Raw genomic sequence first — 26,169 nt, 5'->3', positions numbered from 1 at the left:
AATAGCAAATACATTTCCAACATTTTACCATTTCCCAATACTGTACCACAATAACTTCTCACCGTTGTTGAAAAATTAAGGGGTAAAATGGTCTATTCGCTTTTCATTGAAGTCACTAGACATAACAATTTCCCAAACAAGCGTGCTTTACCAAAACGCAAAAGCAAGCCTCAGAAACTTCTACCCACACCTCTCAGTCTCCCACCATTATTCTAATCACCATTAATCCCATATCTTATTATCTAAGCAAATCTATATCCTCAAAACAAAATCTATTCACAACCACCTATAATACTCTCCTCTCTACATCATTCCCAAATTTCAGATCCCCACTATTCTACTCCCGTGAGCGGGCGACTATTTCGACATAGGTCGACCATGGAGGAGAGTCAAGGTAGGGGCGTGTTCATGAGGTCGTCGATGGTTTTCACGGGTCTCTGTATTTTGCAATCACCAAGCAAATCTAATATGATTTTTTATCACGGATGGGTTAGCGCATGATATTTCCTCCGGGATAAATTCTTCAAGATATAATATATCAAAATTCGATAATGCCTGATGTTTATATAACGAATAATAATTTGTTCCATTCTTAAATTAATGAGAATTCAACCTCTTATATTGGTAATATGTCGATTTCTTTACCTTGCAGTATAATCTGTACTTTCGAATTTCAGGATCAAAATGGTGCGGTTATGATTTGGGATGGTCTTGATATTTACTCGCACATCAGGTTAACCTTCTCGATTTTTATTTCACACATAGTATTTTATTAACTTCATCTATCACAATCGTGTTACGGAGTACATTCTATCCTTTGCCATGTAAAAGATGACAATCAGTTTAGTTTTCGTCCTCGCTGTTACTTGCAGTTTAGAAAGGAAATGGTTTGTTACTGATATTACGAAGGTAATGGTTTGTCTCTCAGTGACTATATTGAAATTTATTGTTCTCCTGAAAATTCAAAGATGGTAATTAGAGTAAAAATTTTAGTAAATAGTAATAGTGACTTGCCTGTATTGCTATGAGAAAAGCTCATAGAATGTCGGATTTGTCTATGTATTTGAAAGCCGAAGTGGTCCATTGCCATTGTGTGAAGAATACACATATTTTATTAGGATTTGGACATTAAGGTCGTATTTGTTTGTGGAATATGGGGGGTTTTCTGCAAATAAGTTGCAATTTGATTGGAGTTGGGCAATTTACGGTTTTTCTTAGAATCTCATGTTGTTATTATTTGCAGCTACAAATGGTGTATTTCCACCTGAATCTAGGCAATACGGCGGCACAAAGCTAAAGGTAGTAATAATCAGCACTCGATTTGCAGGGATGTCCATAGTTGTTGAGGTTTTAGACCAAGGACAGGAGGTTAACCGACCATGTCAATGATCACGGATGGGAACGATTATTAACCGAACGGGGGCGCAAAGATACTACAGCGACGTTGACGGTGGTAGGCCGGAAAATAAAGTGATTGGAGAAGGTTGGTGGACGGTGGTTGTAGAAGGGATGAAGATGAGAGAAGGTAGGTTAAGAGACGCTTTTTTGGCTATAAAAGTGTCGACAAACTATATTCCGAAACCTATTTAGCTTCCAATCAAGCGAAGTTCAATAATTTTATATGCAAATAACAACCTATTTAGCTTCCAATTAAGCGAAAAATTGGTAGCTTAATGTTTCCGTTAATTGAGGATCTGATAAAAGAATACTAATGAGTATTTGATTATTTTTTTTTGATGACGAGGGGGTTGAATCCCCCCCGGGCCCATGCATTCCCGCACCACCACATGGACCATGTAAGTCACCCCATTCGGGGGCTGTAAGTATTTGATTTGGTTTACTAAATTTCAGCTATTAGTTTTATGGGAGATTTTTGAGTGAGACACAAAATTAACGACATTAACAACAGTATTATTGGATGATGGCGAAATTAACAAGAATATCAATGAGTGACAATATTATTTACGAAAGTGACAATAATGAGATTGGGATCAATAAATGTGTCTCACAGTAATGTATTGGATATCATCTAAAAACAAATGGGAAGAAAAGTTCTGGATGGAGGAGCATATATTAGACACATTTTGTATATATTTATAACCTTTATATACAACTATTAAATGCACAGCATTAGATTCATATCAAAGATTTAGTAAATTACTTTAATTGCTAAAGAAACAATCCCGTGAATTTTCACGGGTGTTACACTAGTTACGTATAAAAATACTTATTAATGTTACATTTGAGATTAGCCTAGGGTAACATCTATAAATTGATGATTTATACGCTTTTAACAGTTTGGGAAAGAAAAATGGAGGGAGTATTATTCGCAATGCATGTTGGTAATGTACGAACGTACAATCCCAACTGCACATGAGCAATTTATTCGACTCTTAGCAAGATGTCACAAGTTCGATTCTCCAGGAATTGTTGTCCTTGTGATCCTTTTTGGCTCAGCCATGGATTTTACAACCCAAACTAATATACAAGGTTCAACAGAAGAGGCATGCATTGGACTGAATCCGGAAATTGGCAAATGACGAAAGTAATGAAACAAAGTAACAGGGTATTATTCAGTGTCCACAATAGCTTGTCAAAATGACTTGTATATACCAACACTTTTTGTTTGAAATACCATAACTTACAAGAGATGACGGACAGCAATGGCTGAAATAGCGAACATATGAAGCGCTTCAGTAAAATAAGAGGAAAGGATGTTGGCAAATTAGAAGATAATCAGCGTATCCCAATGCAGTCTCACTGGATTGCATTAAATCACTGAAAGCAAATATCTTGAACGGAGAATGGAGAACCTCGAGACGACCATTCTATGGCGGAAAACTACAAACGTTTCACAAAATAGGGTACACGGAGAAGTAAATTCTAGAGGTGATCAGATTATTCAGATAGCCCAAGCCAATCCCACCTCAGCCAGGTCAGGCCCAACTCATAATCAAGTAAAGTGTGTGGAAAGACACGTAACATAGATCCTCAACACAGAAAGGGAGACAGCTGTCCACAACTTAAGTGATGATTTCTCGAACCAACCAGTCCAAGCTTGGGTACGCAAAATAGAGAACAAGGAAAGACGGGAAAGCAAATAGAAGAGTTACGAGCATGTACAAAGCCAAGATGGCTGCACTGGCAGGTATTGCGTATAAAGTGACAAGAAGGAATATCAGAACAAGAGGGAATTTGGTGGTCAAGTGAACCAGAAATGCCAAACACTTACGAAATGACATGTTCAATCCCTCTCTATTAAAGTACCTATTAACAGAGCTAGGGTGGTGGTTGTGGTGAATCTCTGGCCTTGCCAGTGTCCTTGGAACTTCCCTATGGTGTCTAATGTGCGAATGGCTCATTCCTCCATAATTTCCATTCATGGGGCCCGTCTGGCGAAAATCGCCATGGGAAGATGTGTAAGACCTTGTTCTCTCACCATTCATACTCTCAACCATCCAAAGGATAAAGTAATTTTTACGAGGGAATCTTAGCAGACCTTTGTAAAGCACCCTAGGGGACAGTAAGTTGCACCACGGACAAGAGATGAAGAATGGAAGGTGGACGGGTAGGGTGGGAGATTTCAGAACAGCCCAAGGTAGTCCCATGACGCAATTCTTACAGAGGGTGTGACCACACCATAGCACATAAGGAACATTTTCAACGAGATTGAAGGACTCCCAACATATAGGACACTCAAGTCCTTCCTCTCTGTTGCTCTCGTATGATGCATCATCATCTGAGCACTCGGAGTTTTGGTTCAGAATGTCTTTCTCACAGGGCCACATGATAACCAACACTTGAATAGGATCACCTCTGACCTTCACTTGGTTTCTATGTTCACAGAGAAAGTCTCCCTGGGCTCCCCTTTGTAGGCGTGAACGCCATTGATGCCTTGCTCCTTGATCTAAATCAACAAAATGCTAGTAAGATACTGCACATGGACAAACTAGGACAATGAGTGCGAGTTGTTTGACTGTCAGAATTAAAAATGATTCCAGCCTTCCCACGGTTAAGATTACAATGGTACAATGTAACATACAGAACAAACTTTGAAAAGCAAGTACACCGGCTTCCTATTTATGGAGTAATACTTCAGATTGAGTGGTTCACTTGAGCTAATGATCAAGAATTCTACCGTTAGCAAGAAGTTAAGAAAGCAAATACCCCATAAGTGCAAGCCCCTTGACCGAATTCTTGGACCCTGCTGACCACTTAAGGAGTTAAGTCTATATGTATTTTTGTGAAGAAATGATCACTTGAGCACCGACCTGACTCGGTGCTGAAGTGTAAGTATTCATACTATTCAAAATTAGTTGTTGAAAACTTCAAATGTCGTGCGCCCTTATCTTATATTTCAAGATCCACCACTGGGGACGGGGGTAGGGAGGGACACAATCGACACATCTCCGAAGTTCCTTTAAAGGGGTTTGAGCTTGTAACCTTAAAAGACATAAAGCTCATACCCTACTAGCTTATTGCAAGTATGATGTTCAAACATGGGTATGACACTTTAAAATTCAATTTTAAGCCAAAACAAGATCTATTATTCTATTTCACAAATGGGTCGAGTCCGACACTTAGACACACACCTCTAACCAAGTTTTATAGAGCCACAGAATACGCCATTTATAACATATGTCACTCACTGCAAGTGTCCAACACGACATGGGTATCGGAGTGTTGGATACGGTTATATTCCGTCAAGTTTTCAATTTTTTAATCTATAAGTGTCGGACAAGCGCGATCAAAGTGAAGTGTTTGGGTAACATAAGTTATACTCCATGAGATTTAACAGCTGTTATTCAAAACAAATATTAATAAAGTAAAATAATGAAAAGGGGATCTCAGGAAAACTAAACAGGAAAATTATAATGTAAAGATATTGGACAGTTAGTTTACCTAGGAAAGAAAAATGAAATTGAGTGAGAGTAATCTTTGTCTGAGTTATGCAATAGTTAGACCACCATTAAATTTGGTTGAAAAAAATGAATTCATGGGCATAGAAGCAGCGACCAAAACCATCAAAGGACCAAAACGAAGAAGATGATGATGATATTTTAGATGTTGGGAGATTAGAGAAAGAGACGACGCTCCAACTGGTCCAAGGTAGTGGTGAAGTGTAAGTCCCACCTTTTTATAGCAATCAAAAATTACTAGTTTTAAGCCCGTGCAAAATAATGCACGGGTTACGATAACAACAATAAGGGGTTATTTGGTTGCCTTTTAAAATCATAGGAATTGGAAAATCATGGGAAGTGGTTAGATGGAGTTTTGTTTGGTTGCCCAATTCATGGGAAACTAGTATTGGTGCCCGGCTTCGCCCGGGCTACCTCTACTTACCATTAAATTTTTTTTTCATTAAATAAAATTATTTAAAGTTGCATAACCCATAAATTTATCATTAATATATTTTTCTATGACATATCCTAAAATTACGATAAAATAAATTTTGAGACAAATTCACTACTCCCGCTATTAATATTTTACTCGTATTAATGAAATAATAGTAATAAAATTTCACTACTTGCCCGTAATCATTGTTACTCTCACTACTCCCGCCGTAATTATTGTTATTGTCAGTACTGCCGCATTAATATTGGTAATTTCACTACTCCCACCGTAATTATTATTACTTTCACTATTGCCGCATTAATATTGATTATTTCACTACTCCCGTTGTTGTTTCTACCACTTTCACTAATCTCGCTGATAATATTGTTACTTTTATTATTCAAAAGAGTGATTATTATCATATAACTATATCCAATGTTACTACAATTCTTTTCTTTACTGACGAAATTATAAAATTGCATAGATTTTAAATTTAATATATAATTTTATGATGATAATAATTAATATCATAAGTGTGCATGTTTGTACTAATTAATTATTTTATTTTAAGGAAATTGACCATCTTCTATAAATATTTAGGAAAATTACCAAGCATGTTTTTTCTTTTAGTCTCCTTGAAATTGACCTTTTTAATTAATTATTTTATTTTAATGAAATTGATCATCTTAATTAATTTATTTATTTTAAGGAAATTGACCATGTTTTAGTCTCTTACAAATGTTTAGGAAAATTACCAAGTTTCTATATAATTTAATTTTAACCCAAACTATATAATATTTGCATTGAGATCCCTTAATCGGGTCCACACACGGTGCTAGTGATTTAAAACTATATAGTATAATTAATTTGTATAACTTTCTTTAATTACATTGAAGTCCCTTGGTTTCTGGATTTAATATATAGTACTAGTATTGGTGCCCGGCTTCGCCCGGGCTACCTCTACTTACCATTTAATTTTTTTTTCATTAAATAAAATTACTTAAAGTTGCATAACCCATAAATTCATCATTAATATATTTTTTATAACAAATCCTAAAATTACGATGTAATAAATTTTGAGACAAATTCACTACTCCCGCTATTAATATTTTACTCTTATTAATGAAACAATAGTAATAACATTTCACTACTTGCCCGTAATGAAACAATAGTAATAACATTTCACTACTTGCCCGTAATCATTGTTATTTTCACTACTCCTATTGTAATTATTATTCTACTATTGCCGCATTAATATTGATAATTTCACTAATCCCGTCGTAATTATTGTTACTTTCACTATTGCCGCATTAATATTGATTACCCCGTTGTTGTTTCTACTACTCTCACTAATCTCGTTGATAATATTGTTACTTTTATTATTCAAATGAGTGATTATTGTTATATAACTATATCCAATGTTACTACAATTCTTTTCTTTACTGACGAAATTACTTTTACTACTTAGACATGCAATTTTAAGAAGATTATATATTTATATAAATATATTACATATATACATTAAATCAAATCGAAAGAATTATGCAATATTATATATTATGGAATCTAACTTGAATTATTTATAACCTACTTATTATATTTTTGTATGCTAAATAATTAACATATCTATATATCTAATAAATTATAAAGTTTAATAAAAGTGTATAGATTTTAAATTTAATATATAATTTTATGATGATAATAATTAATACCATAAGTATGCATGTTTATACTAATTAATTATTTTATTTTAAGGAAATTGACTATCTTCTAGTCTTCTATAAATATTTAGGAAAATTACCAAACATCTTCTTTCTTTTACTCTCCTTGAAATTGACCATCTTAATTAATTATTTTATTTGAAGGAAATTGACCATCTTAATTAATTATTTTACTTTAAGGAAATTGACCATGTTTAGGAAAATTACCAAGCTTCTATATAATTTAATTTTAACCCGAACTATATAATATTTGCATTGAGATCCCTTAATCGGGTCCATCACACGGTGCTAGTGATTTAAAACTATATAGTATAATTAATTTGTATAACTTTCTTTAATTACATTGAAATCCCTTGTTTTCTGGATTTAATATATAGTATTGATTGATAGAACTTCCTATGGAACTCCAATTCCTACATAATGTAGGAAGTCACTTACCTAGCCCCCTAGGTAAGTGGGAGTTCCCACATTAATTGAAGTTCCTACATTCAACCAAACAACATTTACATAATTCATGTGATTTTCAATTTCACATGAATTTAATCTTCCCGGGAATTCTATCTTCCTATGACGAACCAAACGACTCCTAATATTGCTATAAGTTAAGCTAATGCTGATAGAATTGTACGAGATTTAATATGCAAGAATTTGAATAAAATTAAAATATATCTACCATTTGAAAATTTAGATAGTTTCGAAACTCGACATAAATATAAATGTAGTACTCCTATTAGATAGTTATATCGCCTAGACAAAAATATGTTCATGTAAGTATGATCCGTCCCTTATATTTGATTTTTTAATATTTGCTTGCATTTATTTTGAAGTCGATACTTCATATTTTTTATACCTACTTTATACTAAAATTAGAAACATCGGGAAAATAATAAAATCAAAAAGATTAAGAGAAATTGAAGTAGACCCCGCACACTAAAAATTATGAGAACCAATCATATCCCTCTAAAAAACTTGGCTTTTATACCTAGAGGATTATTATTATTTATTTTTTCTCTTTTGAGGGAAAGCAATCACAAATTCTTACCAACAAGTGTTGGCATCGAATTTCGATGCTAAAGACTTAAAAGACTACATAGTCTACCTTGAAATTGGAAATGATTTCCATTGAGTTACTAACTCTATTGATTATTGGTCGGGAAATTATAAACTACTATCTATAAAATATTATTAAAAGGCTAGCAAAAAAATGTCACGTAGATAATGCCACATGGGATGAAAAAAAGCCACGTACGCAATAACAATGTGACTTGGCAAACTAATATGACATGGATTATCAATTTATTATTATATTGCATTAATTTAATTCACTTATTTCCTTTAAAAATCCATCCATATTCCATTAGCTTTCAACTTAATTAACTCAAAAAAAAACTGCAATAAGAAAATACGCATTAACTATAAGTTAATAATTTCAAGATATTTCATATGAAGTAGTATTATATGTATTCGAAAAAAAAAAAAAATTGAATACATAAGAAATTAAGAACGAAGAAGAATAAATAAAGTTGAAAACAAAAAAAAAAATTGTATTGTCACTAATTCACTACTTTTTTTAATAGGCACTAATTCACTATTGTTGTTACTATAACTTTTTTGTATATAGAAAATGTTTTACAGAACTAATTAATCGACAAATGAGTATTAAAGATCATATATATAAAATATTTACTTAGGAAAATATATAATATAGGGAAAATAAATATTTATTTAATGTAGACAATGCCACATGGGATGAAAAAAAGCCGCGTACGCAATAACAATGTGACTTGGCAAACTAATATGACATGGATTATCAATTTATTATTATATTGCATTAATTTAATTCACTTATTTCCTTTAAAAATCCATCCATATTCCATTAGCTTTCAACTTAATTAACTCAAAAAAAAAAAACTGCAATAAGAAAATACGCATTAACTATAAGTTAATAATTTCAAGATATTTCATATGAAGTAGTATTATATGTATTCGAAATAAAAAAAAAATTGAATACATAAGAAATTAAGAACGAAGAAGAATAAATAAAGTTGAAAAAAAAAAATGTATTGTCACTAATTCACTACTTTTTTTTTATAGGCACTAATTCACTATTGTTGTTACTATAACTTTTTTGTATATAGAAAATGTTTTACAGAACTAATTAATCGACAAATGAGTATTAAAGATCATATATATAAAATATGTACTTAGGAAAATATATAATATAGGGAAAATAAATATTTATTTAATTTAAGTAATTTACAAACAAATTCTGTAAATATTTAAGTGAAATTAAATACTAATAATAGAATTTTAAAAGGGTAGTAGTACCACGTATTTAGTTCATGAAATTATTTCACGTAAATGATAAAGTTTTGGAAAATATAAAATATATGGAAAAGAAAATATTTATTTAATTTAAGTAATTTTTAAACAAATTATGTAAATACTTACGTAAATTAAACACTAATAATAGAAATTTTAAAAGGGTAGTAATACCATGTATTTTAGTTCATGAAATTATTTCACGTAAAGGATAAGGTTTTGTAAAAAAAAAAACAAATTGCATTATTTAGCAATATATCTATAAATATTATAAAAAGGCATAGTTGAGTAGATGACATGGCAATCCCTATAATTCAAGCAAGTTGGAAATTTTTCAATAAAATGACTTAAATGAGTTATTACTTATTCCTGTAGTAAATAATAAATAGTGCAATATTTACTCAATAAACCTTCCATATACACGACCTTACTCCAAATTATGATCCACAAAGCTGAATTTACTGAATTGTATGCTTTAATGCAAGTATGCGATGGTCAAAATACATAAGAGTTCATTATTAAGTCATTAGCCATAACTCCATAGTTTGTAACAACCATTTTTCATACTCATATAATTACACTTAACACCATGCAACATTAAATATTGAGCAATCAAACAGTCTGGTCGTTACATTTCATACCCATATATATAACGGTTCCGACTCTAATCATGATCAAAGTGCATAGTAGTACGGAGTATATCATCGTTTACCTAATTGGCTTATTTTACATCTATTAATTTCGTTAGCTTTGCAACATATCACAACCGTTTTCTAACATTTTCTTATCTTTTGATTGTTTAAAAGTGCAGGTTCAGCTAAAAGTTGTCGAAACTATAATTACAAAAAATTCCTAAACAAAAGGTTAGCGTGTTGTGTGTATTGTTTGATTAGTGTATAATTTATCTTGTACTGATAAACTTCTTTTTTTTTTTTTTTTTTTTTTGGTAGAATGTGAAATTCTCATTAAGCTCAATAATCAAACAAGTTACAAGATCCATCACACGTTAGAATACATAGCTCTCAGTACAATTAAACGCTCTACAAATCTCTCACATTAGCATATAAGGAGGTTCCTAGCTTCAAGCCAGGGACGACTTTTTAGTAGCTTTGCTTCTGATTTGATCACTTGCAATCTGAACTTTACCATGCTTTGAACCTGCTGCAAAACTCTATGAGGTCTAGGTATGCATCCATCATGTTTTGCAGAGTTCCTACATACCCAAATATTGTAAATCAAACTAGCAATACCAGCCATGACAATCTGTTTCTTCAACAGACTCCCGAATTTCCAATGCAGCATGTCTTCCAAGGAAAAACTAGTCCAGTGAAGTCCCAACCAAGTATTCACCAACTGCAAGCAATTCCTGCTAAACTGACAGTCAAAAAATATATGGTCCTGAGTTTCTGGTCCTGCAGCACAAATGCTACACAGTCCATCAGCTAGGTTGCACCAAAACGGACACGGACACGGACACGGACACGACACGGACACGGGACACGGCACTCCGATTTTTTCAGGACACAGGACACGGCAAAAAAAAACTAATATACCTATTAAAATAAAGGGAATTTAAACGCCATTACAACCAACATTTAAACTTTGGTCATTTAAAGGTCACAAGGTCGTAAAACAACCAATAAAAATGTCTTATACATGAAAATCAAATGTCTTACCAACAACAAAGTTCCAAATTACAAAGCATGAAAAGTCTTACAAAATAAATAAAAAGCATGAAAAGTTTCAAATTACAAACCCCATCTTGTTCAATCATACATATATAAATTACGAGTTCAATCATACGTAAATAAATTACGAGTTGATTTCATTTTCAATTCCCACCTTGTTCAATCATACATATATACAAACACTATCCATCTCATAATCTGCTTGTTTTCACACAATCTGCTTGTTTTCTTCGGTAAATGTTACTAATTCAAACAATCAATATCCAAATTACCCCAAATCAACCAAACCCTAATTTTCGAAATTACCCCCAAATCAAACAATCAATATCCAAATTGAAAACCCTCAGTTTGATGTAATGACAACTCGACAAGTCGACAACAACAACAATAATAATAAATAATATCGATTGATTTTCAGAAATTAAACCTAGATTGATTAATTAAACCTAGTTTGATAAATTAGGGAAAGGTGAAAATTACCTGTTCGATGGAGCGAAGCTAACCCAGAATTCGTCGGCAAGAAAGGCTGACTGCGACCAAGAAATAACGGCGGCCGGAGGAGGCGAGGCTGACTGGCGAAGTGGGGAGTGGCGATTGCGTAGGAGCAGTAAAGGAGAACTGGAGAAAAGTGTCGTGATATGATTCATATGAAATCAGATTTTGTTTTCAAAATCTAATATTAGGTGTGTCCATAAGACACGGGCCGTGTCCAATTTAGTTGGGCCGTGTCCGACACGTTTTTTTTTTTAAAAAAAAATAGGACACGGTTTTTGGCGTGTCCAAAACGTTTCGGGGCGTGTCCTACGCGTGTCCGTGTCCGACACGGTGTCCGACACGGGAACGCCCAATTTTAGGCGTGTCCGTGCAACCTAGTCCATCAGAAACAACCCCAAATCTGAGAAGGCGCTGCTTAGCAAGCAGCCTGTTCTTAGCAAAGAGCCAAGATATGAAATTAACTTTAGGAAGGCAAAGACGATTCCAAACAAATGGGTGCCAGGGCACCTGCACACCAGCAGCTATCAGACAATCATAAGTCTGCTGGGTAATGAAAGGCTTCTGAACCCAATGCTTGAACATTAATGACCATTTGATTTATCTTTGACCTTACAAATTTGACGCCATACCCAACCGGAATTTACGGTGGGAGAGTAAGTCCACCAACATCGGCTGCTTGATGTAAATATGATGCACCCATCTCACCCGGAGGTCTGTCCTTCTTATTTGCAATCCACCAGGTGTATTTGGCAATGCGGCCACATTCCGAAAGAAGCAATCAAGCAATTCCCGGACCTCCTTTAGTTTTATCCTGGCGGCTCTCCCGGGACACTGCAGGAACTCTATGGTACTCATTATCACCAGACCATAGGTAATTCCTACAAATGATGGTCACTCTGTTGAGGATGCCCTTAGGAAGAAGAAAAATACGAGCCCAATAACAGTGAAGTTGTGATAGCACTGTTTTAACAAGTATTAATCTCCCAGCATAGCTAAGCTTTTTAGCCCCCCAACTCCTAATTCTAAGCACCATTTTGTCCACTAGCTTGTTACATTGATAGTTAGTAAGCCGTTTGTAGGAAATGTCAATTCCCAAGTACCTGAAAGGGAAACTTCCTTGATGAAAACCAGTGATATTCAGAATGTGAGCGGTTTGAAATCGGGTACTCCATTCATGTACACATCAGACTTGTTGGAATTGATGGTGAGGCCAGAAGCTAAAGAAAAGGTAAGCATAGCCCTCATGAGAATTTTGACAGAGCCAGTATTCCCTTTGCAGAAAAGCAACAAGTCATCTGCAAAAGCAAGATGACAAAGGCCCAGAGCTCTACACAAAGGATGATACTGGAACTCAGGTCTGAGTGTCACCACATCAATGATTCTAGTAAAATACTCTAAGCATAAGGTGAAGAGAAGGGGAGATAAGGGATCCCCTTGCCTCAATCCCCTTCTCCCTTTGAAATAACCAAATTGAGAGCCATTCAAAGACAATGTGTAGGAGGGAGTAGAGACACATTGCATAATCCAATTGATCATAAGAGAGGGAAATTTCAGGGCAATGAGCATGTCTTCAACAAAATTCCACTCAATAGAGTCGTAGGCTTTCCTAAGGTCAATTTTCATCAAAACTCGAGGGGAGCATTGCTTCCTGTTATAAAGCCTCATCAAGTCTTGGCAGATGAGGATATTGTCAACAATCTCTCTCCCATGAATGAAAGCACTCTGATTTGGGCTGACAATATCAGGTAGTATTTTAGACAGCCTAGCACAGATGATTTTGGAGATGCATTTGAATATAACATTGCAACACGCAATGGGCCTGAAATCCATGACAGTCTCAGGGAGATCTTTTTAGGAATCAGGGTCACCATTGTAGAGTTTAGTTTGCGATAACTTGCCATTCTCAAAAAATTCATGTACAGCACGAAGAACATCGTTACCAGTGATATCAAAAGAGTCTTTGAAGAAACAAGAAGTATAACCATCCGGGCCAGGGGCCTTATCAATGGGAATATCAAAGAGAGCCTCCTTGATTTCAACATCAGAGATTCTCTGGGTCATGGCACTAGCTTGTTGATGAGTAATACATTTGCCTCTTCTCACAACCCCCAGGTTCACCCTAGTAACTTCTTTAGAACTTCTAAGGAGATCTTTGTAATAGGTCAAGAAGGCATTCTCAATGGACTTGTTATCAGAGCAGAGAACCCCATTCTGATCCTTGATGGTCAGAATTTTGTTGAGAGCTCTTCTAGCCTTGATAGAGCTATGAAAGAACTGTGTGTTCTCATCATTGCATTTCATCCATTGAACTTTAGCTTTTTGATTCAAGAACATATCCCTAGCCTCACTGAGTTCTTTGTAGGAAATAGCAGCAACTCTTTCCTCATTCTGCAATAAGATATTCTGAGGGTCCTGATGTAACTTTTTCTGAATATCCTCAAGCAGGAGGTGAGCCACCTTGGTGGTGTTAATAATGTCCCCAAATCCCTCTTTGTTCAGTTGCTTTAGAGGGTATTTGAGCATTTTAAGCTTCTTAACTACCTGGAAACTCTTGCAACCCCTGATATGTTGCTGCCAGACATCCTTGACAGTGTTGTGAAACCTCTCATCTTTGCCCCACATATTAAAATATTTAAAATAAGAAGGTTTCCTAGCAGACTCATCCCACAACCTAATGATGCAAGGGCTATGGTCAAAGAGTCCCTCGGGTAAAAAAGAAGCTATTCCTGAGGGGCCACTGTCAATCCACAGGTCATTAGCTAAAACCCTATCAATTCTGCTAAACACATGTTTATTCTCTTCTTGTTTGTTGTTACAGGTGAAATAAGCACCTTGGTTCACAAGGTCATAGAGCCCACAACTATCCACACACTGTTGAAAGTCTCTGATCTCAGCTAAGGTCACCTCAGAGCCAATACGTTCCCCTATGTGAAGAACATTGTTAAAGTCCCCCATGAGAAGCCAAGGGCCATGAACAATGGATTTGCACTGGAGAATAGATTGCCACAGACTGGTTCTCTCAGAGTCTTTGTTACATCCATAGATGATGGAGCAGGTCCAAGAGTAGCCAGACTGTAAGTGATCAACAGAAACATGAATAGCCTGTTTATCCTTCATAAGCAGAACTACATGAAATAGGCTAGGATCCCAAAGGAGCCAGATCCTACCACTCTCATGGATATCATTATTATTGAGAAAATTCCACTTATTCCCTAAACCATCTTGAACAGAAATGATGTTGTTGGTTCTAACTTTAGTTTCAACTAACCCAAACAAGCCTACATTATTAATATGCAAGAGACGCCTAACATCACCTTGCTTATTCTTTTTATTCAAGCCACGAACGTTCCAAAACCCGATGCTAACCATTGATATGTTGAGAGGAGGGTCCCTTTCCCATGCTATTCAACAGATTCTTCCTTATAGAATAGCTGAGAACATCAACAAAGGTGGGTCCTGAAGATATCCCCTCCCCTTTCTTGGTTAGTCTGTTGAGAAACCTGGCAGGAGTCAGAGAGTTCAACATTGAGCCCTGATATGGCATGGGTGTGACTACCATATGAGGCTGCAATTGAGGAAGAACTACATCAGGCTGCCTGCTCTTGGCCTGTTGAGGTACAGGTATTTTCTCAAAGACCTTTGCTGGGGGGACGGGTAACTTAGGTTTCCAAACCTGCTGCACAATCTTAGGTTTCGCCTTAACTGGTTTTTTCTTACAGAGACCAGTCTCATGTCCTATTCCATGGCATAGGTTACAGGAGACTGGTTTCCATTCATAATGAACCTGCTGTGTCTGACAAATATCATGTTCATCAATGAACTCAATTGTATCAGGCAGCTGCTCTCCCACCTTGACCTCAACCAAGTATCGAGCGAAACCTAAGTATTCCTTGTCTTTAGTGGCCTGATCACTGCAAATTGGTTTACCCACTAAACCTACAAACTTAGGCAAGGCCAAACCCCAATATTTGATGTCCAGGTCATATAGACGAATCCACACAGGCACAGTCACAGGTTTGTCCTTAACAATCTTCATTCCAGGAGTCCAATCCTTGACAATGAAAGGTTTGTTGTCAAAGAAAAGAGGACCTGACTGAAGAGCACGTTGCTTATCCTCCTTTGTCTTAAATCGGATTAAACAGACACCATTAGGTTGAGAAGCAATAGAAGAAATCGCTAAATTGTTCCAAATACGTCTGATAAAACCTCTTAGCACAAGACTCGGTGGATTAGCACCAAGGACATAACATGAAATCGCAGACGCCCAATACTCCGATTCGGATTGACATCGAGGCGTCAATTTTCAGAGAAGGACGCTTACCAGACTCTGCAGACTTCTGTTTCCTTCGATTGCTCACCACCGTCCATTCCTCATCATCAGTTGACTTGTCCTCATTGATTGATTCCAATTCCTTATCAAGGTTGAAAGCTCGAAGATCAGTCGTAGACGAGCTTCCCACCTCAAAAACTTGTGATACAGGTTCACTCATATTTGTATTATGTGTCGTACTAGTACTAATTTTTGTAGTAGATTTAATAATAGATGATGAATTATTATTTTTATGTGTTTTAGAAGTACTATGCGGAGACGAGACTCGCTTGTTCCTCGCCATTGCTGAAGGAACGAAGAGAATCCCTAGAAATCGCTTTCTCTCTCTAGGATTTATTTTCTATTTCTTTATTCGACTTTGGTGCTCCTGTTGATCAATGTACTGATAAACTTCATGCTCTCTTCCATTTCAATTGAGTTCTCTTGATTGTCAATTGTTGAATTGACTACTCTATGCAGTACTTCAATTAAGTTTATATCAGTAAATTTCAATTTAGTTGAGGTAAATGTGATTTCTAACATTTTCATGTCTTTTTTTACCCGAACAAAAAGTCGTTCTCTAATGAATTATCAATTTTTTCTACCATACCGAAGTCATTATTACACTTATAAAGATAAGTTTTTTTATTTTATATATCAAGATGTTTTTGTACAAGATTTGAATGAAACATTTACAAAAGGTAAAAGAAGATGAAAAAAATGTTTAGGACGAAAGGGACTCACTTTCACAAATTCATTTATAACCTTGCAGGACATTAAATATCCAGTACACAAGAAAAGTAGCAAACATGAAAGCAAAATTGCCCATGCTCAAAGTCAAAAGCAAAAAAAAGATATGAAGAAAGGGATTACAAAGAGAGAAATGCAAGAAATATAGAATGCGAGGACTAAATGTAAGAATATTGATGAAAGAGCTAAAACATCCCAAATTCTTGTACAATTTCATCTATCTATATGGAAAAACGTGTTACGAGAAACATGAGCCAATGAAACTCAATTAAAATTTGTGCTTTTGCTCTTTAATAGTTCATGGAACAGTAATTACAGGGGTTGAGTTGCTAGCATGCATCACTATTCGAAAATTACAAATCCACACTTAACACCATCATTATAAAATTTGAAAAATACTACAATTAGGGCCACTATTATATAGACTCATAAAAGCAAATTGAGAATTATTTGAGATGTGACAAAATTAAAGACATTCTCACAACTTATAAAAAAAAAACTAGTTTTGTAACCCGCGAAAATCGCGGGCTTTTTAATAGTCGTACTTTTACATGGTCGGTAAAGACAAAAAATGCAAATTAAGACAATAGATATTTTACAATTTTAAGGTTCAGCAAATGTTAGAATGTTGCAATTTCAATCTTTATCACCATCACGTCTCAAACATTAGTTCCATTTCAAATCTATTTTTCAAATAAATTCAACATTTTTAACGAAGTGACAAAATCTTAATGGTCAAGGTCAACTGAAAAAGCAACCCTAAAATTAAACTCATATTTGATCAACATAGTACTATAGAAGGCACTGACTTATATTAAGAACAATAAGACTATCAAAATACACTTTAATTGTGAAAATAAAAATATTGCAACCGGCATTGCATGATTTGGCTTAAATTTGATAAGAATATGTATTATATGCTCGACAAAGTCTCCTAGTATCCTGCAAAGTGAAACCATAAGCAATTATTTTTCAAATCAAATAAAAAAAGAATATCAAACTCGCAATTTTAAATCTAAGTTACCCAAAAATACAAGGATAATATTAATCTTTTTGTTAGGTTTTGTTTGTAAAAGATAACTAGTTTTTGAACCCGTGCACTGCACGGGTGGTAACGAAATATGTTATTTTAAGTGTATATTAAGTAAAGATATATATACTGTGGACAAATGCTTAAATGTTATTAGTAAATTTAAAATTGTACTGTCCGTCTTAAAATCTTTACTGGTTGGTAAAGTATAAGAAACGATCGACATACAACGTGATTGAGCCGAATAATAAAATACGATATTAGTGACAATACAACAAATAAGCTTATCAGGCCCAATCCATACTACGCAGCCCAATCACTAAATAAACATTAACATAGCAAAACCCGATTAAACTATCTTGTTGTCCTCAACAGTAACTCAATCAAATTATCAAATGCAGATAAATGTTGTCACAAAATCCGACTATCTATCTGTCTCACTCCTCTCATTTTGATCTTCATCTTCCTCATTTTGATCTAGTAATCTTCATCTTCCAAAAACCATCACAGTTTCTTCCTATCAAGATTCAATCTCATCTTAACCATTCAATTATATTATGATTGGGCTTTCTTGGTCGATTTTGATAAAGGGTTAGCAAATATGATGAAAGCTTGGAAATGTCGTCGGCAGATCCGTTGTTAAATAAAGGGATATTCGTTGGATTTCTGCGCTATCCCTGAATTCATCGTTGATATGACGGAATTCGATCGGATAAAATTCCTTACTACCAAGGTTTATCTCTATTTTCAATCCTCTATTACAGTATTTTTCGCACAACCATTCTGTTTTGCATGTAACGATAATTTTTGTTTTTTGTTATTGTGATTTGTTTATTATGATTTTTTTGTTAATTATAAGATGAATTTGTAATTATATTGTGGTTCAATTATGTTTTTTTTTTCACTACCAAATTAAATCGGCGGTGGACATGGGGTCGGATATTCATTTTATTTTATTTTATTGAATTGAAAGAAATTGTTATTTGTTGATGATTAATCAGGATATATTTGTTTCTGTTATTTGTTTCTCAGATCAATCTCAACCTTTTATTGTCGCAACATATATCCTTCCATGGCTTCCTTCTCATCATTTTTACCCCATCATTTCCCATCATTCTTGGGGCTAAAGAAGCGTTATTCGTTTAATGCACACCAACTGTTGGACGAATTGCCTGATAGAGTTTAGTGGGTTAATCACTGATCAAAGAAATGGGTTTAACTCCATTAGTGTGGTACTGTCGTCCTGTTGAAAATGGGGTTTGGGGAAGAATGGGGGATACTGGGTTTAATGCACACCATCATCCTTTATGAAAAATGTGAAGGTGACACCAAATCGTGATTCAATTTGATCGGTAGGGTCGGATAATAATAATAATAATAATAATAATAATAATAATAATAATAATAATAATAATAATGGTCTACAGCTCCAAGTGATTCCGTTAGATACGTCAATTACAGTAAATAAGAAACTGACAAAAAATCATTATTAATATTATTTTATAATTTTATTAACTATTCCAATCCAGGTATGCTAACTTGCTATTACAAATTTTGAAAAATCTCCTTAAATACTACATTAGCCGTAGCATTAGAAATTACACCCTTTTGGTCAGAAATAAGAATTTTCAATCCATTCTTGTTGTTTACCCTCGATATGGCTAGGTACAGTTGACCATGGTTGAAAACGGGTATCGGAAGATACAACCCAACATGACTTAGAGATTGCCCTTGAGCCTTATGAATGGTCATTGCAAAAGAAATTGCTAAAGGAAATTGTTTCCTCTCAAATTTCATTGGGAAATTAGAGGCGGACGAAGGGGTCATTGATATCCGAGGGATATACACTTGGCCTCCTATGTTGCTACCTGAGATGATGGTAGCTCTAATAACATAATTTCCTAAATCCGTTACCATGAGCCTTGTGCCATGACACATACCGACTGAATGGTCGATAGTTTTTAGGAGCATTACAATAGCCCCCACTTTCAACCATATAGCATTACGTGGAAGGCCTAGACAGTTCAATGTGTTTAGGAATTTTATACTTCTAGTTTCTGTTTTGTTCTCTTCCCTCTGTAGTTGGTCACAGCTTCGGTAAACTTTTCCCTTGCCTGGTAGTAAAGACATTATATACTGGTTGACTGAATCAACTATGGTTGGAGTTGGAGCAAGGATAGCCCTCTCTTGAAAATAATCCGGGTTACATAAGTTATTTTCCAAAGACGCATACGTGCTTTTGACGATTGATATCAAATGTTCGGTTGTATCCTTTATGAGGACATCATCTGGAATATGTAAAAAGTTTTTTTCGCCAGTCACTCCTCCTATTGCACCTTCTCCAACCTTCTTTATCCATTCATCAAATTCTCGTAACTCCTGGTCTTTGATATCAAAACTCCCCAAATCAAGGCGAATATTTCTCGTTAAGTGCAACACCTTGGAAAAAGAAATTTTAAAAATTCGTCAGTTTTTAATAAACCTGTAAATGCTCTTAAGAATTAAAAATAGAAGTTCGGCAAAATTACCTTGCATTCACTCCATAGATAAGAGGAATTAATAATAGATCCTACAATTTTGTCTCTGCCCCCTTTTGTATATAAGGGTAACAACTGTCTGAAGTCACCGGCGAAAACAACTAATTTACCTCCAAATGGCTTTTCTGAGGTTTGCATTACATCTCTCAAACTCCTATCAAGAGCCTCTATACAAAACTTGTGTATCATAGGAGCCTCATCCCATATGATAAGCTTTGTTTTACAAAGGTGATTGGCCATGTGACAACCATGTTTGATGTTTTTGCAAGTGGAGTTTTCGGATATGTCTAATGGTATTCCAAATACCTCATGTGCTGTCTTTCCTCCAGAAAGGTAAGCTGCTGCGATTCCACTCGAAGCGACAGGGAGAACAATATCTCCTCTGCTTCTTAAGGCGGCGCAAAGTGCCTTCAAAATAAATGTCTTGCCTGTACCTGCATGACCATAAATAAAGAAAACTCCTCCACGATCCATAGCTACTGATTCCATTATTTCATCATACACTGACATCTGCTCCATAGTCATAGATGAGATAAGAAAAGTGTGCTCATAAGTTAATTCTCTTTTGTCATAACCAAACTCGTTTAATAAGTTGTTCTCTATGTGAGTTGATAGTATAGCACCTGGAATAGGCATTCCATTGAAATTTCGTAGGCTGCTGCTGTTAATTTGCAGAATTCGCTCAATATCAATTAATGCATGATGTTTCATTCATCGTCTGTCAATTTCAACTCTGTGAAGTGGTAAATGGAACCATATTAATAGACATTATGTGCAATATTATTAGATTTTTCTAGAAATCAAAAAATTAGAACTTGATCAATGATTATACTCTTAACATCTAGTCAACTTAATTCAGCATTGATATATTTAACATTACACTTTACCTTTGTTGTGAAGTAAATTCCGCTGTCGTTCTAGAATGTCGCCTGATAACATATGCCATGTTTTTTCTCACACTTTTTCTGGCTGTGAAAGACTTCTTGAAAGCAACATTGCAGCAAAGAGGTTTCTGATATTACATATGGACCCCCAAGAATATGCTTCTCGGATGGCAGAATAATTTTCTTTGTCATCTTCTGATATGCCTATTGATTTTGAAAAACAATGTTATTGACTGTTTAATACTCAATAGGAAAAAGAAGGGAGCATAATTCAAGACTAAGTGGGGATTTTAAATCAAATCCATCAGCAATTATGACAAGTATGTCATTCGTTCATTTTTTTTTCATCTGTGAAGTAAAATGAAATTTAACATAGACAAACTCATCAGAAAACATATTGGATTCATGAATGCGATTAATTACTGATGAACACTATTTTTTTTTATTTTGAAAAGAAATGAAATATGACGTTGTAAGTTATTTATATATGATTTTTTAGCAGACAAATTTTATTATTTTGATATTGGCACCAGACTTAGAACTATAAATAATAAATAATAAATGTTTTTCGAAAACAATGTTACTGACTGTTTAATACTGAACAGGAAAAAGAAGGGGGCATAATTCAAGACTAAGTGGGAATTTTAAATGAAACCCATCAACAATTATGACAGGTATGTCTTTCGTTCATTTTTTTTTTCATCTGTGAAGTACAATGAAATTTAACAAAGACATACTCATCATAAAACATACCTTGATTGTCATTAAATGTCATTGATATTCTATGAGAGGTAGAAGCATCTCCTGATAAAATTGGATTCATGAATGCCATTAATTACTGATAATTACTGATGAACACTATTCTTTTTTTTTATTTTGAAAAGAAATGAAATATGATTTTTGGGTGACCTAATGTACGTTCTATGTTATATATATATATGATTTTCTGATTTTTTTTTTGTTATTATTTGATTCCTAGAATATCAAAAAAAGATATTTGATTCCGAGGATATATATTATCAAAAATATATTGACTATATCTTATTGACTTTCTAAAATTATCTAAATATTAAGTTAATATATATTTAAGTCTATGACATTGACTTTCTCAAATAATATCTCATATAAAATATACTAAATCTTTTTTGTTATCATTTGATTTCGAGATTATTGTGTATATCTCTTTGACTTTCTCAAATTATTTTAATAGAAAGATAATTATTTTAATAGTAAGATAATGTTAACAAATATTCACAAAAAAAAGATATTACTAACAATTCATATTTCATATTTGATTTTATTTGCTATCATTTGTTGCTGAGAATATCCAAAAAAAAAAATTATTGAGTATTTATCATTGTCTTTCTGAAATGATCTAAGTATTAAGTCAATATATTTTTTTCTATCATTTGTTTCTAAGAATTATCAAAAAAAAAGAAGATATTCCATGAATATTGTGTTGTCATAAAATGTTTTTCCTTCGTGCATGTCATGGTACACATGAATAACATGTTTTTAACTTATAATAGGTTATCTAATTTGAATGTTTTAAATAACCAAATAAGTACGTTAAAAATAAAAAGTTAAGAGAAATCGTTATGCAAATTGTTATTATTCATTAAGTGTGAAAAATATAATGAAATGCAAATTGTAGTAAAATATCCATGATGTAGACTATATAATCAATTCTTCACAAACTGTCAAAAATCTCCTTATAAACTACGTTAGTTGTCATATTAGAAATCCCCGCATCTTTGTCGCAAATGAGGACTTTCAATCCCTTCCTGCTTGTCACTCTTGAAACGGCAACGTATAGTTGTCCGTGGCTAAAGACGGGCTTAGGGAGATACAACCCTACATGAGCAAGAGACTGTCCCTGACTTTTATTAATAGTCATTGCAAAACAAACGGTCAAAGGGAATTGTCTTCTCTCAAACTTAACTGGAAACTGAGTAATGTCTGAAGGGGTTAATGTGATTCGAGGGATATAAACGCTGTCACCCATATTGCTTCCGGAGAGTATGGTAGCTTTAATCACACGCTCCCCTAAACCAGTTACCACAAGCCTAGTACCATTACACAGTCCATTTGCTTGATCAATGTTTCTAAGCAACATGACTATAGCCCCAACCTTTAGTGTTAGAACGTGATTAGGAAGTCCCGAACATCTTATTGTGTTTAAGAACTCCGTCGAGTATAGATCTTGTCTCCCTAAATTACCTTCATCTTTGCTTATTTGGTCAGAACTCAAATAAATCCGCTCATCTGCCGTAATTTGAGACAATATATAATCATTCACACTCTCAACTATATCGTGAGTTGGAGCAAGGACTGCCCTCTCACAAAAGTATTTTGCATTTCCCAAATTTTGAACCAAAGATGGATATGTGCTTTTGACTATGGAGGCAATTGGGTCACCATCATCCTTTATGAGTATGTCATCAGGAAGCTGTAAATCAACATTACCATCATTTTCTTCTCCGGCAGTCCCATCTCCAACCTTTAGGATCCATTCAGCAAACTCTCGTAACTCTTGTACATCAGTCTCTGAACTTCCTTGTTGTAGACGCATATTTCTTGTAAGGCGCAGTACCTGATAAATTTATATAGAATGAAATTAATACGTAGCTAATAATAATCATAATATGAAAATATTTAGGGAAAATATTTACAATTTGTTGAAGTGATATAACAATTACCTTGCATTCACTCCATAAATAAGAAGAACTTAGGGCCGAGCTAACAATATCCTGTCTGGTTCCTTTTGGGACCACAGGTAAGATTTGTCTGAAATCACCTCCGAATACAACTATTACCATGTCACTATATATTATTGTCATGTCACAATAAAATTCAACATGTCACATTATTTCAAGTAGCCTTTTAATTAGATTTTATAGATTGTGCTTGTTGAGGGGTATTAATGAGTTCCAAATAGCCAAGTGACATTAATGTTACTCATCTTGCCTTTTAATGTTATTATTATTGCTAATTTTATTTCCGGTGAAGTATTAATTGTGCTTGTTGAGGAGTGTTAATTTGCTTGTTGATGAGTGTATGACTTGGGTTTGATCTTCTATACTGTTGATAATTGTAACGGAGTATGAAAATAAATGATTCATTGATTTTTCACCACAAATCATCGGCAAAGTAGGTATATATGAAGACCTGTATCTTGAAAAATTCAAGAGTTCTATTTTGCTGTATAATTTAATATTCCATTCGTCCAGTCATTTATTTATCTTTGGTTTTGGCAAAAAGGCCAAGGAAAGAGGAACCAATTACTTAATGATAAAGGACCACATTGAATCGGGAGGATAAAATTATTCATCACATGCATTCTCAAAATAAAAAGATGAATAATTGACCGAAATAAACTAAAATAAAATATGTAAACAACTGACCGTAACAAAAGGAGTATAAAATATCAATTATATAGTGGTAAACCTCGTTGGAATCCAGCCTCAGAATTCCACATCAAAATGAATGGTATCATCAAGAAAATAGGCAAACTCACTCATCTAGTAGAAGATTGTCTATTGTTTGAGATAGAAATCAGTCCAATAAGTCTTAATTACTTCATAAAAAGGTCGTATATAGTTTTATGTCTAGAGTATTAACATTATAACATGTCGTACCGAAACAAAAACACAAAATGCTACTTTTATCGGAGTATTAGATAAAGAGACAACAAACTAATAAAGAAGAGAAAAAAAACTCACATGATTAGAGGTTGTTGATTTTTCCATTGCAAAGTTGCACCTATCAAAACCTTTGTGCTTATCAAAAAAAAAAAAAAAAAGCAAAATCATCATCATAGCAAGAAAAGGATAGTCTCTGAAGTATTTGCATCAGTATTTCAAATGCAAAATATATTGAATGATTTCCTTTCATGACACATTTGATATTAGTGCACCCCTTCATTTAGCTTTAACAAACGAAATTGAGATCAAACCATATGGACTGAACCTGAGATCAATGGAGTAGTGGATTAAATATTCAATTAAAATGTGAATAACGCATGAATCCCAAGAGGTAGAAACTGTATAGCCAATTGATGGTAATAATGACGTGTTAATCCATTTTATGAGGTGATAATAATTGAGATTTAATAATGATGGTGCATGTAAATGTGTAATGTAATGGAGCATTGAATAAAGATTGTCAGTTTTTATTTTCTTTAGAAGGTGAGAAGACAGGGAATGCCAAGAGGCGGTGGTTGTTTAATTACTAATTCATGGATGGGTTTTGGGTAAACAATGTATGTATGGAATCGTATATGATAGCATTGCGTAATTGGCAATTTGAGGTTGTTGGAGTGTGCCACATGGCATCTTAATAGAGGCTCAACTCACCTTTTTTAACCGATAAGGTAGTTGGAAATTAGGAACTGATAAGGTAGCTGATTATATAAAAAAAGTGTTTGGCAAACTAACTGAAAAGGTAACTGATTTTGATGAAATGACGTAAAAAGATATGATAATTATTTAATAGTATAAATTTAAGGGGTAAAAACGGAAAATCAAAATAAATCAGGTACCTGAAATCTCAAATGCTACTCTAGGTAGCATTTCATTTCAGCTAGCTTATTTGGTTAAATAAGCTATTTGCCAAATGCTTACAAAAAATAAGGTACCTGAAATTTTGGTCAAATAAGTTACTTTGACCAAATCAGGTACCTGAAATGCCTTGCCAAACGGAGCCTTAATCTAAATTGGGAATGAATATTATTTAAAAATACTAATAGAGAGGATATTATTTAAAAATATTGATAGAGGTGCACTACTATTGTATTACTACGTACTTGGTAGTATTTATGTGGTAGTCTTGTAAATCTCTCGACTCTCTAGACATGCAGTAATTGTTTAATAATTTCATTGCTTTAAAAATTCTTTTTCCTACGTTTCTTACTAAAAGTTCCTCCGTATATATTTTGGAGTCAAGATCTTTTTCATTTTCTAACAGAAATGGATGGTGGTCTATCTCTTTTTAACGATATAGATCGTACTCTACCGTCATCCAACGACTCTAACTTTTTGCTTGAAAATGAAAAGATAATAGGTATAAAGAAAAAATTGTTATTATATGATTCTTAGAGA

At 34.1% G+C, this 26,169-nt stretch overlaps 4 protein-coding genes across 4 annotated transcripts; all 4 read right to left on the bottom strand.

The window, feature by feature from the left end:
- Positions 1-2,491: 2,491 nt before the first annotated feature.
- LOC141653244 (uncharacterized) lies at positions 2,492-4,956 on the bottom strand. Its single transcript, XM_074460948.1, has 2 exons — positions 4,903-4,956; positions 2,492-3,907 (listed from the first exon to the last, which is right to left on the bottom strand). The coding sequence occupies exon 2, from the start codon at positions 3,786-3,788 to the stop codon at positions 3,024-3,026; it is 765 nt and encodes a 254-aa protein (XP_074317049.1). The 5' UTR covers positions 3,789-3,907; positions 4,903-4,956; the 3' UTR covers positions 2,492-3,023.
- Positions 4,957-13,411: 8,455 nt separating this feature from the next.
- LOC141651237 (uncharacterized) lies at positions 13,412-16,173 on the bottom strand. The gene is made up of 3 exons (XM_074458956.1): positions 15,882-16,173; positions 14,927-15,736; positions 13,412-14,838 (listed from the first exon to the last, which is right to left on the bottom strand). Exons 1-3 carry the CDS (start codon positions 16,171-16,173, stop codon positions 13,412-13,414), a joined length of 2,529 nt encoding a protein of 842 aa, XP_074315057.1.
- A 3,021-nt stretch (positions 16,174-19,194) lies between these two features.
- Positions 19,195-21,902, bottom strand: LOC141651236 (uncharacterized). The gene is made up of 4 exons (XM_074458955.1): positions 21,824-21,902; positions 21,145-21,274; positions 20,178-20,847; positions 19,195-20,088 (listed from the first exon to the last, which is right to left on the bottom strand). The coding sequence occupies exons 1-4, from the start codon at positions 21,900-21,902 to the stop codon at positions 19,195-19,197; spliced, it is 1,773 nt and encodes a 590-aa protein (XP_074315056.1).
- An 858-nt stretch (positions 21,903-22,760) lies between these two features.
- LOC141651235 (uncharacterized) lies at positions 22,761-23,642 on the bottom strand. The gene has a single exon (XM_074458954.1). The coding sequence runs from the start codon at positions 23,640-23,642 to the stop codon at positions 22,761-22,763; it is 882 nt and encodes a 293-aa protein (XP_074315055.1).
- Between the last annotated feature and the right edge of the window lie 2,527 nt (positions 23,643-26,169).

The sequence above is a fragment of the Silene latifolia genome, chromosome 4, assembly GCF_048544455.1.
Source record: "Silene latifolia isolate original U9 population chromosome 4, ASM4854445v1, whole genome shotgun sequence".
NCBI classification, from domain to species: domain Eukaryota; kingdom Viridiplantae; phylum Streptophyta; class Magnoliopsida; order Caryophyllales; family Caryophyllaceae; genus Silene; species Silene latifolia.
This window is presented reverse-complemented; position numbering and strand designations above follow the sequence as displayed.

Bases quoted from the DNA above. Each gene is read 5' to 3' on its own strand.
- LOC141653244 (XM_074460948.1), bottom strand. From the start codon at position 3,788: ATGTGGCCCTGTGAGAAAGACATTCTGAACCAAAACTCCGAGTGCTCA.
- LOC141651236 (XM_074458955.1), bottom strand. From the start codon at position 21,902: ATGGCATTCATGAATCCAATTTTATCAGGAGATGCTTCTACCTCTCAT. The intron at 20,848-21,144 runs GTGAGAAAAAAC...GCAAATTAACAG, and splicing joins CTTTCACAGCCAGAAAAAGT to CAGCAGCCTACGAAATTTCA. The intron at 20,089-20,177 runs GTAATTTTGCCG...TCTTTTTCCAAG, and splicing joins ATCTATGGAGTGAATGCAAG to GTGTTGCACTTAACGAGAAA.
- LOC141651235 (XM_074458954.1), bottom strand. From the start codon at position 23,642: ATGCGTCTACAACAAGGAAGTTCAGAGACTGATGTACAAGAGTTACGA.
- LOC141651237 (XM_074458956.1), bottom strand. From the start codon at position 16,173: ATGGCGAGGAACAAGCGAGTCTCGTCTCCGCATAGTACTTCTAAAACA. The intron at 15,737-15,881 runs GTAAGCGTCCTT...GGAACAATTTAG, and splicing joins ACAGAAGTCTGCAGAGTCTG to CGATTTCTTCTATTGCTTCT. The intron at 14,839-14,926 runs GTTAGCATCGGG...TTAATAATGTAG, and splicing joins CTCCTCTCAACATATCAATG to GCTTGTTTGGGTTAGTTGAA.